Raw genomic sequence first — 18,456 nt, forward strand, 5'->3', positions numbered from 1 at the left:
CGTTCCATGAAACCACGGTTCATTTCACCGTAAAATGAATAATGTGCCTTCATTACCCTTCCAGGTTCACCGTTTGCTCGCGCCAGCTTGAAGAGCTCCAAACTCGAAGGCTCAACTTTCAAGCGGCGGGAGCGAAGATTACGCTTCCTTATCCGACACGTCGTTAAGTCGCAGGCCTTCTACTGGACCGTGCTGTGCCTGGTGGGCCTCAACACGCTGTGTGTGGCTGTAGTGCACTACGACCAGCCTGAACCACTTTCAGATTTTCTATGTGAGTAGGAGGAGGATACATGCATACTTAGTGCAAGCGTGCACAGATTTTCTCCACAAATGCACAAATACTGTCATTGCAGATTACTGGAAGGGAGTGGGTGAGCAAATTCTCCAGTAATGTGACTAAATCCTTGAAAGAGCTGACCCAACCGTTTAACACAAGCACATCCGAACACACAGGGTTTTCCTTTCACACAGACTCTTGCCATATTTCTTCCATTTTAACAAGTATGTGACACATGTAGACGCACAGATGCTCGATCAAACGAGCTAAATGAGAGACAAAGTGGAAATAAAGAGATTCAAATCACTTGTGAAATACAGCAACCGGAAGATGCATTGAAATAATTTGTTGTATTTTAATATTTAAAAAAAAAAATATAGAAGGCTTTAGGTCAGTGGATGGCAAAAAAAAAGTGAAATAAAAAATGCACAATATTTTTCTTATTCGCTCATTCACCCAAAAAACAAATTAATTTGATTTGCATTCCAAAATAAACCACGTGGTGATTAAAAGTTAGTGTTTGGATGTCACAGAGCTGAGATAGAAATCCTGTTTTACCCAAATGGTGAAACCCAAGATAAAAAAAAATTCAAAATGCAGTGAGACGCTGAGCTTTGCTGCTTTATGATGCAAGAAATGAACAACTTTAATGTATTTTGACACACAAATTACAAAATAGCATTTTTATTTCGTATTTATATTCAAATAAACACATAAATCGACCTACCCTCCCTTGCAGGCATGTATAGATGGAAAAACAGATAAATTGCAGATCCGTGTTGAAGGACACGGCGACGGATGGCCTCTGCCTCACTTTTGACATCCTCCCTCCCTCCTCTTCTTCTTGTCTTCTTCCCTCCGCGTAGATTTTGCTGAATTCATCTTCCTGGGGATATTCTTGTCAGAGATGATGATAAAGATGTATGGCCTGGGCAAGCAGGCCTACCTCAACTCCTCCTTCAACTGCTTCGACTGCATTGTGAGTCCCGCCGCACTCTGGGTACACAACCCACGTAAACAAAGGAAACAAAGCAAACACACACCCGTATACGTTGACACTCATTACACACGGATGTATTATTTGCTCACCATGCTTGCATGTGTTTGTTTCAGGTGATATGTGGGAGTATATTTGAAGTGCTGTGGTCCATCATCCAGCCGGGCACGTCATTCGGCATCAGTGTGCTTCGAGCTCTCAGGTTATTGAGGATCTTCAAAGTCACCAAGTGAGTCAGTCGCAGTAACGCCAAATTAAACACATTAAAACGGTCACGTAAACCCAAACTAAATCCCCCCTCTCTGCTCGTCAGGTACTGGGCATCTTTGCGTAACCTCGTCGTCTCTCTGCTCAACTCCATGAAGTCCATCATCAGCTTGCTCTTCCTGCTCTTCCTCTTCATAGTTGTCTTCGCCCTGCTGGGCATGCAGCTCTTCGGAGGACAGTCAGTGCTGCTCCTCCCTTTTTCTCCGTCTCTTTTTAATAGGCTTCGTTTAATTTCCTACTAAGAGATTGGTTTGTGTTCACTGCCAGGTTGCCTGACTCATTTCTGAGGCAGAAGTTTGTTGTGTCTGATTCTTACTAATTTCTCTGACTCTTCCTGCCTCTCTACCTTTGCCGTGTGTGTTTTCTCTCACACGTTTCCCTTTCTGTGTCTCTCTGCTAGGTTTAATTTTGAAAATGGCACCCCTCCGACCAACTTCGATACCTTCCCCGCAGCAATAATGACAGTGTTCCAGGTGAGCAGAGGAGACTGTGAAAGGGAAGAGAGAGAGAGGGGAGGGGAGGAAGCCGGAGAGGACCAGGGCTGGATTTAGGACTAAACGATTAAAGGATTAAGCAGGATTTATACATGAGGAAGTGATATAAAATGTAGAATGCTACGTTTGAATTCTTAAATGTCATTAGCCGGGGCCGTGATTTAGCTAGAACGTGTCCAGGTGTTTCTCTAAATGTCGTCTCGTCAACAGATCCTGACCGGCGAGGACTGGAACATGGTGATGTACGATGGCATCAAGTCTCAGGGCGGAGTCAACAAGGGCATGGCCTTCTCTGTCTTCTTCATCGTCCTCACGCTTTTTGGCAACTGTATCCCTTGACAGAGACGTGCACACAAAACACACGACAACAGCTAAATGCTCACACAGTCAACCACACATGTATTTATTTTATGTGTCACTGGTGTCAGGGATGTTACTGTAGCATGAATGCTAGCTCTCACCTTCTTGGTTCTGGTGCGATCCAGCCTATTAACTCACTGTGAATTACGTACTAAGTGCTTTAGCCAGTTCCCTTTATGTGCACGCTGTATACTCGTGTACAAGCAATCTCCTCTGTGCCGGATGGCTTTTAACTCCGTGTCCAGACACTCTGCTGAATGTGTTCTTGGCCATCGCTGTGGACAATCTGGCCAACGCACAGGAACTGACCAAGGTACGGCACAGTCCGGTTCTGCTCAGCACCTCGCCACCGTTTCCCCGTTTAGCTCCCTCAAGTCGATGAACCGCGTCCGTTTGCCTCATTTGCATTATTCCTTCAATTCATTCATCTCTTGATTTCTCTCCCACTTCCTCTCTGCAGGATGAGCAGGAGGAAGAGGAGGCTGCCAGTCAGAAGATCGCTCTGCAGAAAGCCAAGGAAGTGGCTGAAGTCAGCCCGCTGTCTGCTGCCAATCTCTCCATTGCAGCGTGAGTTCCTGTCTCTGTTGCTGTTGGGGTTTTTTTTTATTTATATTTCTTTTTTGGACTACGGCAGGAATTTTATGACGCACACATCTTTAAAGAAAGTCCCTCTGCGTCGAGGAGCCAAGCTCTTACGCAGGATTCATCACCTTGGAAGAGAGCACAGTGTAGAAGGAGTGAGAGAAAATGCTAACTACCCTTGTCCTCTAGTCGACTTGGTACTTTTACCAGATAATTTCATCTGACAGTAGTGATGCTGGTGAAGAGTTTTTTTTTTTTTCTTACATCACGTGGCGCTTCATAGATGCACTTCTTGTAACAAAATACTGACCTAAATCTTTTTTTTTTTTTTTAATTGAGAATCGCACATACATTTAAAAACTACAAAAGGTCGTCACAGAGGCTAATTGCTGAATACATCACATTCGTACAAAGTGGGGTTTTTTTGTTCATTTGTTTAAATTGAAAAGAAAATGTGTTTTTTTTGGTAATTGTCTCGTCAAACGCGCCTTTATTTGTCTGTTAAAAGCAAATTCAGTGCTAAACTGAGACATATACTTGCTTCTCCGTCCTCTCGGACCCCCCTTTGCTTCTCTTTCTCTTTTTTTGTTGTCACACTCTTTTGTGCATAGTAAAGCACAGACACACATTGATCTGGGCCAGCTCTCCACTGGTCAGGGGAGTCTTTGATCTCTTTTCTCTGTATACACAGGGGTCTTTCCTTTCACCGCTGGTAAAGTTCACACACTCTCACACACACACACACACACAACAATATGTGTCTGCACAACAGGGGGGGAACCATTTCTGCTCATAAATACCGCACACATAACGGGTACATGCAGTCGTGACCTTCCCACTCAAACACTCCAGCGTCGCACACAAACACGTCCAAGAGTTAAATTACACACTCGTTACGTGTTCATAATGTCGTGTATCGCACTGTTTCCCGTTGCCGTTTGTGCTGTATTTCACTGTGCTGTGAGCATTCGTGTACGTGCATCAGTAAACCTTATTTTAACTGGGATTCATGTTAAGGTTTAATCTTTCTTTTTTGTTTTTTTTCTTTTCCAATACAGTGCATGTGTATCTCTGTGTGTGTGTGAGAAAGAAATGTTTGTCAGTGAGGAAAGCAGTTGTTTAATAGTTTATTATGAGGCTGCTTTAAACTGTTTGTACTTCTAAGAGATGCTAGTTCAGTTCAGGTCTACAGTGTGTATTACATCCCACTGTATCAGTCCAAATCTCTCATTTCTGTAGTGTAAGAAAAGGAAAGACATTGTGATTCCAGTGAGGATAGTCTTTGTTTTACCAAGCAGGGATTTTAAACTCGGGGCCATCAGTGGTGCATGAAGAATCTCTTAAGAAGATATTGTATGGTAGACTCAGGAAGGAGGCTGCCATGAAACCCAGCAACATAAAACCCAGCGAAGATAGCTGTGAGGCTGCATAAGTCCAACTGTCAGAATTAAAGTGCCCCCCTCCCTTAAGCGTGGAGGGCAGAAACACAGGACGAATTTAGCACATTGGTTTTGACTATTATGCTTAACTAGCTTCTCCCTTTAGCGTTGCTGAGCCCTACAGTGTTAGCACGCACGGTATCAAACAGAAAATTACTTTGTGAAAGCTCAGAAACTATTGAAAACAGTTTTTTGTTGCAACAAATTTGCACAAAAGCTCGTTTTCATCTGCACACGGGACCGTTATTTGGTAAGTATTATTGAAACAGAGGGAACACTGTGTTTTAGTTCTTCCTCTTTAGATGCAAAAGAGGAGAAATTTGACAGAACAGTGAAGTGAGAAAAGGGCAAATACGTATGTTATAAAAGATGCAAAAGAAGGATCAGGAAGGGTAAATGAGGGGTTTTAAAATAAAGGAATTTGTGGTATTGCAATAAGGAGGAGAGCAAACCAACTATTTTAGATTCAGACAGAACAAACTGCAGAGGTGAGTGTGTGTGTGTGTTGTGTGCGTCTGTGTGTAAAGGGTTGCATTCCAAAATGCTGAATCTTTTTGCCAAAAAAAAAAAAAAAAGCATTTCTGAAATTTTTTTATTATTTTTTTGCATTTCAGAAATATACTCCACTTGTTTTAATAATTGCGTTTTTACAGCCCATTTTTATTTGAGTAGTTTTCAGAGTAGGCTGGTTGTTTTTATTTATTTATTTACTTTTTTTAAACTTGTGGACGGCTAGCCCATTTTGGAATGAAATCCTCCTTCTGTTCTTTCGTGCCATCTCACTCACCAGCTGTTTCCCTCCTCAGCAACAAAGTACACAGTGAGTGTCACAACGCTACCGACCCCTTTCTGGACTGGTATTTATTTATTTGTTTATTCATTTCTGAATCCCTTCTGTTTCTTGACTTTACAAACCATTCCTTGCTTTCTTTTGTGTTTTAAGAACACCCTCCTCTTCCTTTTGTCCCTTCTGTTCTTAACTTTTTTCTTATGGTTTACATTTCCTGGCTTTCTTTAGCTGTTCTTTGTGTTGCCTTATTTTTAAGAGTACATTTTCCGTTGCCTGCACCTCGCAGTACGGCTGTTGCTTTACTGTGGTTGACTGTTGGCCCTGACAGAAAAGGGAGTTAAAGATGATCATTGGTTAAAGTTCTGGAGGGTAAGAGAAGGAGGTGGTCACTGGCAGTTTTTGGTGCATTTCTGACTGCTCAGTCACTCGATTTAGCTTTAGTGGGGACTTCCATTTTCACTTGCCTTCGGCTTCTTTGATTCTTCATAATTCTACACTATTCCAACAAATTCTGACCTCGCCTCAGTGTTATCCTCCACGTCGTGTCCCCACATGGTTTACCAAAGTAGGGCTGTCCTGCCTTGGGCTTTGGCAAGCCGTGTAGACACCCAGAGCCTTATTCTGTTGATCTATAGGTCCAGCCAAATGACCCTCTAGATGTTTGTGGCCCCCAGTGTGTCTTTCTGTCCTGGCTATTTTACGTATTTTTGGTGTTGGTTTTCACCTCATCATTCTCATGTCTTTTTTATGTGTAATACATTTACACAGCGTCGAGTCTTGAAGCGGGCCCTAACGCCGCCAATGCTCTCCTCTCCTGCTTCGTTTTGCAGTAAGGAGCAGCAGAAGAACCACAATAAGGGCGTCAATAAGTCGGTGTGGGAACAGCGCACCAAGGAGCTGAGGAAGCAGACTCTGGCGTCCAGCCGCGAGGCCCTCTATAATGAGCTGGACCCCGACGATCGCTGGAAGGCAAGGACAGGGAGGGAGGAGCACAACAATGTAAAGGACAAGGCAAACAAAGGCCCCTAGACTTGTGATATCAGTGTACACAAGTTACGGCTGAGATGATTCTGGCGTGTTCTAGTCTAGTTAACGATGTATTTGTGGTAGATTTGCCAACAGTACTTTATACACTAGCTTGAATTTGCCAATTGCTACAATAATTTTGCCCGTTTTGGTAAAAATTTCTTCCTTCTGTATGTTTTTTTCTGTCCTCTACACACAGGTGAACTTTGCACGCCACATCCGCCCAGACATGAAGACCCACCTGGATCGACCCTTAGTGGTGGACCCCCACGAGAACCGCAACAACAACACCAACAAGACCACTGCCAACAATTCAGACCTCTGTGTGAGCCAGCACCATCCCGCCGACGAGCTCAACAGGCAAACTCGCCTCCACGAGCACCACGGCCAAGTCGGAGGAGGCGGCGGAGGAGGTTCGGGACCGTCCAGGCCTCCGATGGAGCGCGGGGAGTCCACGGAGAGCAAGCGGAGCCGCAAGGGCGAGCACCACCGAGTCTCCCATCGGCTGGACGCTACAGTGATTCCCGGGCCGGGCTCGGAGGAGAGGCCGTCCAGGCGCCACCACCACACCCGGAGCGGCAGTCGAGGGGGAGGACAGTCGGAACACAGGAAGCCCAGGTCGCATCGAAAGAATACAGAAGATAGCGAGGATGGCGCAGGAGGAGGTGGAAGATCAGGAAGACATAAGAGCAAAGGGGTGGACGGAGGTGGAGACGGAGGGGAGCACGAGGGAGCCGGCGATGGCGGCGAGAGGAGGCCAAGAAGGAGTCGCCATGGAAATCAAACCGAGGGCGAAGGGAAGAGGATGTGCCAACACAGAAGGAAGTACGTCCATCACACATGGATGTAGATATGATGTCTTCTGATCCAACAGAAGAGTCTCTTGTCACAGTTTTCTCTTTGTGTCATTTTCTTTTTCTAGGGATTGCAGCGTCCCTAACCTCTCCACCACACGTCCCATCCAAAAGAGCCTCTCCAGGCAGAACAGCCAGTACAGCGAGGACATGGACAACCTCATGAACACCAAACTGGTTTCTGGCTCGACTCCGCCCAGCGATGGTCGCCCCAATCCGATCGCCAATCACACTGTAGCCCCTGGCTTCGGATCCGCCCTCCATCTCGCTAACAGTGGCACCCATGGAAGTCTGGTCACGTTGGACAGCTATGGGAATATCGGACATCACCGTGCCAACAGTGTGATCAGGCTGCCTCACCCTGACTACACAGCTGTGGATATGCCAATTTTTCCTTCCACCAATGCCATACTGCAAGGTGAGGACTGAATTAATATGTTTATCCCCCACTGTCCAGCCTCTTCTTGAACTTTTTACTCCAACAGCAGACTTTCATTTTCACACCTGCCTCTCTTTGTGAACCAGTTAATAAAAATGCCAACACAGAGCCTCTGCCAGCCAAGGAGGATAAGGACGACGACGATGACGAGAAGGGAGGTGAAGGAGGACCAAGGCCCATGCCTCCATTCAGCTCCATGTTCATCCTGTCCACCACCAACCCGTAGGTTTCACACCTTAACAAAACTCTAACCCACACAAATATGTACACGAAATACGTAACCGAGGCATTTACTCATCATTGAGTTACTCTTTCTTTGGATTCTTTGCTAAATTCTGGATGGACAACAGTCAAACACAGCATGTAGACTCAAAGTAAACTACAGTATACTCATGGATGTGTTGATAAAATAAACCACCTACTTTACCTCAGCTGTTCTTGAAGGATGAACTTCTTAATCTCAAATCTAAGCTACCTATTTGGTCTCCATGTGGCTCTGCAGTGACCTGTTAACAGGACGCCGTGTTTCTGAAATAACTCAGCTGGGTTCTAGTGGAAAAAGTTGAATAATCCTCGGATTTGTGAAAGAGGAAGCTTAGTTTTAGCACATTAACGGGTGTAAAGTCTCTGTAAGTGTGTTTAGCCTCTACTACGGTTTGGATTCTACGTGCAGATACAATCTAATAGCACTAATACAACAAAAAACCAAACATCTCTGTCTGCTCCAGGTTTCGGCGAGCCTGTCACTACATCTGCACCCTGCGTTATTTCGAGATGTGCATCCTGCTAGTTATTGCCATGAGCAGCATCGCCCTGGCAGCTGAAGACCCCGTCTGGCCTGAATCCCCTCGAAACAACGTAAGAAAGTCGATACGCATTCGTGTGTCGATGCCTAAAATATGACGTGGGCGTGATGTTTACTGCTCTTATTCAGTGTGCCGGTTGTTTGTGCCTTGGTAGCATCACTACAGTGCTCTACGTGTGTGAGGGCGGACTAGGAAATAAATAAAGTAAAACATATAAATCGAGCCTTTAGGAGGAATAGTTGTGTTTATCATCAATAACAGTTTGTTTGTTTTTTTGTCTGGTGTGACATAAATTCTTCCTGTGAAGCATTTTTATAGTTCTGGAAAGCACTGCCTCCAACAAGAATAAAACTATAATATCAAATAATACAAAACAATTAGAAGACTCCGTTTTTCGTTGGTAGATAAATCAATCGGCTTCTACTTCCTGGGTGCAGCATCAGATCATTCCACCTTTTCTTCTTTCCGCAGGTTCTCCGCTATTTCGACTATGTCTTCACAGGAGTTTTCACGTTTGAGATGCTGATAAAGGTAAAGCAACGCCGGGAACCGAGAGCCGACCCCCGAAGCATTGACAGCCCCCCAACGCCGAACGAGGATCAAACATTAGCGCTTCTTCTTGTAATCGCGTGCCTGGTTTTTTCAGCCACGTCTCCCGTCTCTCTTCCAGATGGTGGATCTGGGGTTGGTCTTGCACCAGGGCTCTTATTTCCGGGACTTGTGGAACATCCTTGACTTTATAGTGGTTAGTGGTGCTCTGGTGGCCTTCGCCTTCACGTAAGTCTCCCTCCTGCCTCCCCCACCTCCTCTTTGCTCTCCTCTCTGTCCTCACACATCCTCCTCCTCCTCCTCTCCTGGCTGTCTACTGCCTCTCTGGTGCCTCGGAGTACAGCCTCCTTCTTCTCTACTCACCCATGGCTCATTTTTGGCTTTTTCTTTTCCCTCTCTCTCTCTCCCTTGATCTCTGTCCTTTCATTTTATCTCATTCTCTTCTCTCCTGTCTTCCTCCTCCATGAAACTTTCTTTTCTTTAACCTGAGCTTACAGAACAAATGGCCAGTTTTCTACATTTGGCCATTTCCTTATGCTCTCACATTGGCCTTAACTCCTGCAGTCCCTCCATTTCTAAGCCCCCTCTATCTCCTGAGTCCCTCCACCAACTGCTTACACCCCCTACATGTTATTAAAAAAATAGTCTCCCGGCATCCTCTTCCTGTCCACCGCTTCTTCTCTCTGTGAGAGGTGAGGACCACCCTTTGCACCTGTAACCCTTTAGTGCCCAGGGCGTTCTAGAGTTAAAGGCCCCATGCAAAGCCAGGCCAGGTCATGATGAGCTTGCTTCCCAAAATCTCCACACCCCTCTCCACGACAACGCAGGTACTTTAAACTCTACTCGATCTGCATGACTGTAAGGATGAAATGCAGTTATGTTTGTATAACTGGGCTAAGTTAGAGCTGAGGTAATGAGTACTATGCTGGGTACAAAGCATGATTTTTGCTTTTTGCATGGTTGGGGAGATTATGAAATAAACTGGATCTTCTTGACTGCAGTCAACAATAAACATGTCTTTTTTTTTTTTTATAGCCATACAGTAAGCTAATGCTGCAACCACAGTGCTTGACTCCATTTGATGTTTTTCTTAAAACATCTATATATGTATTTTCTGGTAGCAGCAAAGCAGATACGAGCCCCCAGAAAGTGTAGTTTTTGTGGCTTTGTGTTTAAGTTACACATGAGTGGAGAAAGGTGACGGCTGACGTAGTATATTTATCAAACGCGAGAAGCATGCTCGCATGGAGAGCAAGCATTTCTACAAGCACAGTGGCTCATGTTGTTTCTTTTTAAAATAAAGGATTCACAAGTGATGTCGATCCCGCAACAAGTAAGTGACCATTTGTGATTTCCTCGAAGGCAAATCTGCCACAGAGTGAGCTTAGCACGACACCAGTGCTCCGTAAATGTCAACATTCATCGGCAATAAGTTTGAATACAGCTGTAACACACAAGCCTGTGAACCACTGAAGTAAGATTGGGATATTTTCAGTCTTCTGTTGCTGTTATCATTTGCAATTTTTTTGTTGTTTTCTGTAATTACCCAAGATTCAGATGGCTGATTCACATAGTTGGAGTCCAGAGACTTGTTGTTTGTGTTGCCTCGTGACAGAGAGGTAATGCATTAATTATGAATTGAGGACTGAATACAGTAAACGTTAACCGTCTTGCTTCAGTGAATTATCATGGCTTCAGAACTTTTATGAAATGAGACGCGTGCTTTCTCCTTTTGCCATTCATGTCGGACGGCACCGAGCCCTCTCTTGTGTCGGTGGGCTACGATGGGGGTTTTTTTCCCGTTCATTTAATTCCCCAGTGACAGTATAACACCTGTACGCATGTGTATCAAATGTTTCCAATGCTGTAGCCCTGCGATAAATCCAGTTTCTAAAGAAATGTCAACATATCACAGCCAAATACCAACTACATGCTTTAAAATTATGCAACTTCAACACCTCTTTGACATTTATAAACTTTACCAAAAGAGGACGATTGCAGGGCTGTTGTATTGGATCTTGTTTGATTTTTTTCTTATTAGAATGATCAGTTTACATGAATTAATCCAAATTTATTTGCTAATTTCAACAGAAGTGAATTGAAAACCGTAACGATCTTTCAAATCCTCAATGAAGATGGTCTGAAACGGCATAAATAAGTGAATGCATTTGATAAACTATACTTGGGATGACCTACCATTTACTAACTTTCAGTAAACGTAAAGCTTAAACCAAAGCAAACCCCACCACTTTGCATTTATTCCCAGCATGGTATCCTCTAACTGTCCCTTCAGAGCTCCTATAACGGTTCTGGAGGTGTTGATTGGTCATTTTTCAAGCCCACACTTCTTAATTATAGCCAAAGAAGTCTTAAACTAAATACTCTCATGTATATAATTACAAATCTCTCTACCCTTTGCTTTTTGTCCAAGCCTTCATCGTTCAAAATCCCCCAAACTTCATCATTCTGGCCTCAAGTTTTTTCACTAAATATGTAGAAGATAAGGTCCCACTAATGAAAGATCCAGAGGAAATAGAGTAACTGTGGACTGTTGAAGTCTCCACACCAGATATTTGTGGTTACCAGCCACACACACGTCTATGGGCAGCAGTATCCATTACCTTGAAGGAAAAAATCCGCCACTGCACAACCTGATATCTATCATTAGCTTGTGAATCAATGCATTCAAGGATTTTATTTTTTTATTTATTTTTTTTTTAAATTGGAAGAATTCTTCTAATGTTGTGCTTTGTGGTTGGACATTTCTTATTTTGTTTATTTTGCACTGCTGCATTGGGTGGAGGCTAATTATCGACGGATGATTTGGTGATTTAGTGAAAAACGTCACCTCAGAAGAGAAGAACGTTTAAACCATTTTACCGTCAAATTTACGCAAAGAGTACACTGAATTTCCACAAACCAAACCCCTGCTACGCCTCGGTATTGTTGATATTTTTCCTGATTCTAGACCAGTTGAGTAAACGGCAGGTGCTCCAGGGTTCTCGTGGTGGTGCTCCATTTTTAAGACTGGCTTTTGCTCCAGTCATTCTCTCTGAATCATCCTTATATGTGTTTCACTAACACTCTTCCCCCTTATTTTAGTTGAATCTGTCCATGTTTCTGTATATATATGTGTGTATATATGTGTGCATCTGTCCTTATCTCTGTGTCCTCTAACGTCTCTGTGTTACATGTGGGTCAACTTTGTAAGTCTGCGCTACTTCTTCTCTCCAGTAATTCCCACAGAAATGTGAATTATGAATGGAAGCATGTGCAGTCATTCAGTATTTAAAAAAAAAAAAAAAGGAATATTTAATCGCAAACAAATAATAACCAATTTAAGCAATGAAGTCTGATTTAACTACGGCGGCGATCTGAACCAGTCAGAACAGACTCGTACACATCGAGATAGGGGCTTAATTCAATTGGTGGAAATCAAACAGTACTCCAGAAAGGATCAGTGGTCTCATTGGAGATGTTTATCGCTCCTTTAATCCAATTAGTCTGGTCTGAGGGCTGCCGTGTCTTGGACCACTTTTACCGCTGTCCGTGCATATTTCTGCAGTCGGGCTTGCAGATTCATGTCCAGCGGTGATGACTAATCAAGTTCGGTTAGCTTAAAGGGATGCCTTGACATTCTGGGACGCCCGTTATACCGGCAAACATGTGTGCAAAATGACTTTCTATCAACCCTCACAGCGATTTGTTACTTACTCGTGCAGTTCCACCTCACAGTTTACCCTTTAAAGGTAGCGATAATCTCAAAAGTTAAAGGTGTACCAACAACATGTAGATCTGTAACCAGTGTGTTGTTGTCAGCAGTAGTTTGATGCTGTGATTTGTCTAAACTGTGAGTGTGCATGTCGAGGTGCATGTGTTATTTGTAGAGGGTTGATCTAACAAAAAGCAGGCCTTGTGTTCTCTTTTTTCTCTCTCTCTGTCTCTCATGTGGATGTTTTTTTCCCTCAAAAACCCCCTCCTGCTTTCTCTGTGTCCCATTCTGTTTCCTTCTCCCACCCCGGGTCTGGTTTTTTTTTTGTTTTTTTTGTGTCTCCTCTCTCCCTTTTTGTCTCGCTGTCTCTCACCCTTTACTCATCTCTTCTTCTTCGTTTGGAACCACCAACAGCGGCGGCGGGTAAAGTTCTCTTTCTTTGTTCCTCCTCCTTTTTTCTCTCCTCTCTTGCACTCTCGGTGTCTGTTCCTCTGACCACACTGGCTCTCTCTCATTTCCATCCATCCCTACGTCACAGCTGAAACGTGTACTCGTCTGTTCGTCCCCCTTTTTTATCCATTGTTCACCATGGAACAGCTCTGACTCAACTTAAACCTCGCATTAACCTGCATCTGGGAAATTAGACTTGCAGGTTTATCACAGAAAATATGATGAAGGATAGAAACTACATCAGAAAAAGGCTCCATTAGGAAAGTTATTCTCAAACAATCACTGGTGAAGATGTCGCCAATAAAAAAAGCATATTTGTGAGTGCACACACAAAGTCACACATACTCACAAAACCAGCAGCAGTCTGCCATCTGGCCCAACAGCTGGATGACACATGCAGCTGTGCACACAGATGCTGTCCCCCCTCAGGACCACTTTAATGACCTTTGAACTTAATTTCTTCACCATGATCTTTACACTGGGAGGATTTAATTTAAAAAAGGTATTTAGAGCAGTGAAGTTTTCTATGGTGCTGAGAGTGGCCCCTTTTTTTTTAGGCTCAGTTAAATCTTTACACTCTCTTTAGGCAGTTTAGTTGTAAATGCAACTTCTTTTTGACTTCTCCCCTCACACATGAACCTAGAAATTGCCAAAGTGCTACAAAAGAAAGAGGTTTGGCTTCGCATTTCATCAAAGAAATGCTCGCTAAAGTGTCCTTGTCTTGGCCAAAAAGCCCCACAAGACAAGCTTCCATGCTGTTTGAACAATGCTGTGAAACCAGCTGATCCAGGTTGTAGTCTTATAGAAACGAACCGGTCGAGTCATCAAAAGAGAGAGTTTGGCGCTTCGTTTTAAGTTTTTAACCGCTGTTGGAACACATTGACGCCACCAAAATGTTTGAAGATTGTGGAGTTGTTTTACCTTTTCTTAAACTTTTGATAATGTGGAGCAGGAGTTTACTTTGCTTCGCTTTACGACTACGACTAAACTCTCTCTGCAAATGTCTCTATATAGAATAGAGTTGTCCGTCACTCAACCTGCTGCTTCAAAGTAGAAATATTGCAGCATGGAAAGCAAGGTTTCAATGCAGCATGATTATACTTCACCATTAGCTGGGCATGTGCAAGCCGAGGCTTAAGCCATCCTTGTAAAGCATTGAAATACGTTGCAAAGTAATAAACGAGTGTAGCTCCCGGATAGCATTCAGACAGGAATGATATCAGTCGTCCCCATAGCATGTACCGTAGTCGTAAAATACCACCTAACTCTAGCATGTAGCTCAAATGCTAACCTCACACTTAGGCAAGAGGCTAAGGCGTAATATGATAGCAACGCTGCATGTGTTGCTATGTATTTAACCCACACGCAGTTACTCTTTTTGAGTTAACTCGGACGCACATCAAGAAATGGCCGCCCACTTTGCCATTTTGGAATCGAGAGGACCGAAGCCGTCGTGTTACGTCTGAGCCGGCTGACTCCTCTAATCTGTGTGTGTGTGCGCTCTTCTGTGTGTGTGTCTGCGTTGCGGTGTGCGTGCATGTAGGGGGAGCAGTAAAGGAAAAGACATCAGCACCATCAAGTCTCTGAGGGTACTGAGAGTGTTGCGACCTCTGAAGACTATCAAACGTCTTCCCAAACTCAAGGTGTGTTGACGCAAACGTTTCCTGCGGTGCCCAAACTTCAGACCAGAATACACACATTCAAACATCGATTTCAATCCAATGTCTTTTGTTTTTTTTTTTCTCCACACGGTAACCAAAAGCTCTCCCTGTGCCGTTGCCTTCCTCTCTCCTCAGGCTGTGTTTGACTGCGTGGTGAACTCTCTGAAGAATGTGCTCAACATCCTGATCGTCTACTTACTCTTCATGTTCATCTTTGCTGTGGTGGCGGTGCAGCTCTTCAAGGGCCGATTCTTTTACTGTACCGATGAGTCCAAAGAGTTTGAGCGTGACTGCAGGTCAGGAGATGCTTTACGCACAAATGTGAGACCAAACCCCCCCCTCAACCCTTTCGCTTTCATTGTGCTGATGACGTGGTTTTGTATATTTCAGAGGCGAATATTTGGTGTATGAACGCGAAAACGAAGTGAAGGCGCAGAAGCGGGAGTGGAAGAAGTACGATTTCCACTACGACAATGTGGCTTGGGCCCTTCTCACCCTCTTCACTGTGTCTACCGGAGAGGGGTGGCCGCAGTGAGTTTGCATGAACATGTGCGGGTACATTTTTTTTTAAAAACCACGCGCTTCCCGACAAGCCTCTAACCCTAAACGTGTCCCCGCAGGGTGCTGAAACATTCAGTGGATGCGACCTATGAGAATCAGGGCCCGAGCCCAGGGTACCGGATGGAAATGTCCATCTTTTACGTGGTGTACTTCGTGGTCTTCCCCTTCTTCTTCGTCAACATCTTCGTAGCTCTTATTATCATCACCTTCCAGGAACAAGGGGACAAGATGATGGAAGATTACAGTTTAGAAAAGAACGAGGTGAGGACGGATTAAGGAAGGGGAAGTGAATGCACTGGGAGGAGGCATGATGAGAGGAAAGAAACATGTTATTTTATGTTTTTTTTTGACAGAGAGCCTGTATAGACTTTGCCATCAACGCAAGGCCTCTGACGCGTCACATGCCTCAGAACAAGCTGAGCTTTCAGTATCGAATGTGGGAGTTTGTGGTGTCGCCGCCGTTTGAGTACACTATCATGGCGATGATCGCACTCAACACAGTTGTGCTGATGATGAAGGTAAGATACCAACACTGACAGAAACAACATGTACTAGTGAGCACCAAGTTGCTGAAGTTGACATCTGAGTGTTTGCTGTTTGGACGACGCTCAACTGGATGAGCTGAATCTCTTTATGTGTCTTTACACGTCTTTTTTCTGTGTGTGTCTGCATGTGTGCTCACATGAACTCATGTTACCTGCGTTATTTGCTGCGTGTGTCTCGTTTGCAGTATGACGGAGCTTCTAATACCTATGAAGACGTGTTAGCCAACCTGAACATAGTGTTTACCTCCCTCTTCTCCATGGAGTGTGTACTCAAGATCATCGCATTTGGAGCTCTGGTGAGTGCATGTGTGTGTTGAGGATGCAGAATCACGGAGATAGTTTCTATAAATTATTATGACACGGTATTAGATTAATAAGGATCGCCAGGAAGTACCGTAATTTTTAGACTATTAAGCGCACCTGAATATAAGCCGCACCCACTAGCTTTTAAAAGAAAACCAGTTCTGTACATATACAGGCCGCACTCGTCTCTAAGCTGCAGGTGTCCACGTTGTAACACGAGATATTTGCACAGAAAGATGTTTTAAACTTTTAATTAAATGCAAACCGGTAACATAAACAAATACGTAGATGCTTTTTTTCCAAACAGTTCCTGTAACACGGCTGGTTAAGAAAATAAAAACTACAGCAGCCTACCAGGAAAAGTCATTGATCGCTATCTTCATCTTCCTCCTGCACTAAAACCACTAAAGTCGTCTTCTTCAGTGTCTTCAGGAGTTGAACAGCCTCAGAATCACTTCCTCAGTCTCTCTCTGTCGTTGTCGCTCTCAATGTCACTTTGGTCTCGAGGCAAATTTGCAAAAATCGTAAAAATCTATAAATTAGCCGCGTCATTGTTTAAGCCGCAGTGTTCAAAGTGTGTGAAAAAGAAGTAGCGGCTTATAGTCCGGTACACAACAGTGACACTGCAGAAATCCATTCAAATGCAAACAAACACTCCGGAAACGTTTTATTAGGATTAAAAAAAGACAATTACTCACCTAAAGTTCTTTGTAGATGCGCTCCACTCTGCCTTGTCTTATATCTTCGGAAAGCCGTTTCTGCATAATTGCAATAGTCTTGAGAAGAAGTACAGGAAGACTGAATACGCCTGCATGACTCATGACCAAAATAATGTGCTGAAAGACGCAAAGTGGATTCAGCAAACGCTGCTCTGTTTCACGTCATGAAGGTCTTTGCTGCAGCCTCGTCACATTGTCACACTTTGCCTGTCGTGCGTTATGGTTTACATATTTAATGAGAAACTTGAGGGGGGGAGGGGGGAACTAATGAGCTGCTTTCAGGTAAAACAAAACCAAAAAAAAAAGCAAAGAAAACTGCCAGAAATCAGCAGTAAAATGTGCAGTCATTAGAGCTGCAGAGGAGGTGGACGAGGAAGGAGAAAAAAAAAATGGATATAGGAGATGGTTTAGGGATGAATGCTGGGAGGAGATAAGGGTAATACAGTAATTAGAAGAATGAGAGTGAATGACATATAGGCGGTAAGAAAGAGAAGCGGAGATTACGGAGCGGGTGGTGATTAAGGACGAGCGGATTTGAATCTTGGAGAGCTTGCTTGGACAAACTCAGCGTGCATGTCACAAACAGAAGAGATGTGTGCGTCAAGGTGGTTTATTTTAATAGCCGCCTCCCTTGCTCTCTCCACGTCCCTTCGCCGATCTAATGCACAGTTTGGCTACAGGCAATATGTAGGAAAGCAAAAGAGGAAGAGCCCACCATCTTCTATTTGCTAAGCTGTGTTCTACTATGTAATTCCATGTATGTGTGTGTGGGGGGTAATTAGATATGGGACAGAGCCGTGTTACTGGTTTGTGCAAGTTGTTCAAACTGAAGCCGTGACATTGTGTTGGTCGGTGCTATACAGTAATATACAGTACGTGATGTTTGATAGCTGCTGTAGTCTTCTGATGCGGTACAATTTGTCCCGAGCCTGTCTGCTGGCATCCATCCAGCATGCCGTCACTGATGGTCCATTTGTCTCATCTAATTTCTTTCCTGTTCCCGTCCGACACTGACATGTCTCTCTCTTTTTTTTTCCCACTTTCTTCTTCTCCTTCTCTGTCTTGTCTGACGCACATTCTCTGTCTTTTTTTTTTTTTTTTTAATTCCTTACCTTTCAATCTCTTTTAACCTCTTTTTATGCGTTTCGATTTTGACATTTTCCTTTCAACGTGGTCTCCGTCTCCTGACGTCGCCCCGTTTCTATGTTCATATTTATCTCTTCCCTGCCACATCCATGTTCCTCTGTCACCTCATACGTTCCCTTTTTTTCTGCTTCTTCTCTGTCCCTGTCCTGTCTCTCTCTTTCTCTTGTCCTGATCACAGAATTATTTCAAAGATGCCTGGAATATTTTTGACTGTGTGACAGTTCTGGGCAGCATCACTGACATCCTGGTTACCGAGCTTGGGGTAAGTAGCAGGATTTTATGTGTCGTTGTGCATGTTTGACAGTCGAAACTGTACACAGACGGACTTGATGTTGAATTAGCGATGTTTAGTTGAGCTGAGGTATTTGTTAGGTGAGCTCCGGCATGTGTCTGTGGATTCCCGCGTCTGCCACGCTGTCTAAAAAACATACAGCGGGCAAGACGAGCAGCGAAGGGAGAGCATGAGTTAGAGGCCACTG

At 44.0% G+C, this 18,456-nt stretch overlaps 1 protein-coding gene across 1 annotated transcript in view; it reads left to right on the forward strand.

The window, feature by feature from the left end:
• Positions 1-18,243, forward strand: part of cacna1aa (calcium channel, voltage-dependent, P/Q type, alpha 1A subunit, a) — a gene marked incomplete at its 3' end in the record, with an annotated part of 48,354 nt that extends 30,111 nt beyond the window's left edge. Inside the window, exons 11-35 of the mRNA XM_008295460.1 lie at positions 65-271; positions 1,144-1,256; positions 1,391-1,503; positions 1,588-1,719; positions 1,942-2,014; positions 2,246-2,363; positions 2,641-2,708; positions 2,856-2,962; positions 5,223-5,273; positions 6,037-6,175; positions 6,432-7,057; positions 7,155-7,504; positions 7,612-7,747; positions 8,254-8,383; positions 8,803-8,862; positions 9,002-9,108; positions 9,645-9,653; positions 13,007-13,015; positions 14,586-14,685; positions 14,839-14,999; positions 15,094-15,234; positions 15,324-15,525; positions 15,618-15,782; positions 15,995-16,105; positions 18,156-18,243. Of these exons, the coding sequence (XP_008293682.1) occupies positions 65-271; positions 1,144-1,256; positions 1,391-1,503; positions 1,588-1,719; positions 1,942-2,014; positions 2,246-2,363; positions 2,641-2,708; positions 2,856-2,962; positions 5,223-5,273; positions 6,037-6,175; positions 6,432-7,057; positions 7,155-7,504; positions 7,612-7,747; positions 8,254-8,383; positions 8,803-8,862; positions 9,002-9,108; positions 9,645-9,653; positions 13,007-13,015; positions 14,586-14,685; positions 14,839-14,999; positions 15,094-15,234; positions 15,324-15,525; positions 15,618-15,782; positions 15,995-16,105; positions 18,156-18,243 (3,516 nt within the window). The remainder of the gene's footprint in view (positions 1-64; positions 272-1,143; positions 1,257-1,390; positions 1,504-1,587; positions 1,720-1,941; positions 2,015-2,245; positions 2,364-2,640; positions 2,709-2,855; positions 2,963-5,222; positions 5,274-6,036; positions 6,176-6,431; positions 7,058-7,154; positions 7,505-7,611; positions 7,748-8,253; positions 8,384-8,802; positions 8,863-9,001; positions 9,109-9,644; positions 9,654-13,006; positions 13,016-14,585; positions 14,686-14,838; positions 15,000-15,093; positions 15,235-15,323; positions 15,526-15,617; positions 15,783-15,994; positions 16,106-18,155) is intronic.
• Between the last annotated feature and the right edge of the window lie 213 nt (positions 18,244-18,456).

Source organism: Stegastes partitus, unplaced genomic scaffold (genome assembly GCF_000690725.1).
Source record: "Stegastes partitus isolate 25-593 unplaced genomic scaffold, Stegastes_partitus-1.0.2 Scaffold1049, whole genome shotgun sequence".
Classification (NCBI taxonomy): domain Eukaryota; kingdom Metazoa; phylum Chordata; class Actinopteri; family Pomacentridae; genus Stegastes; species Stegastes partitus.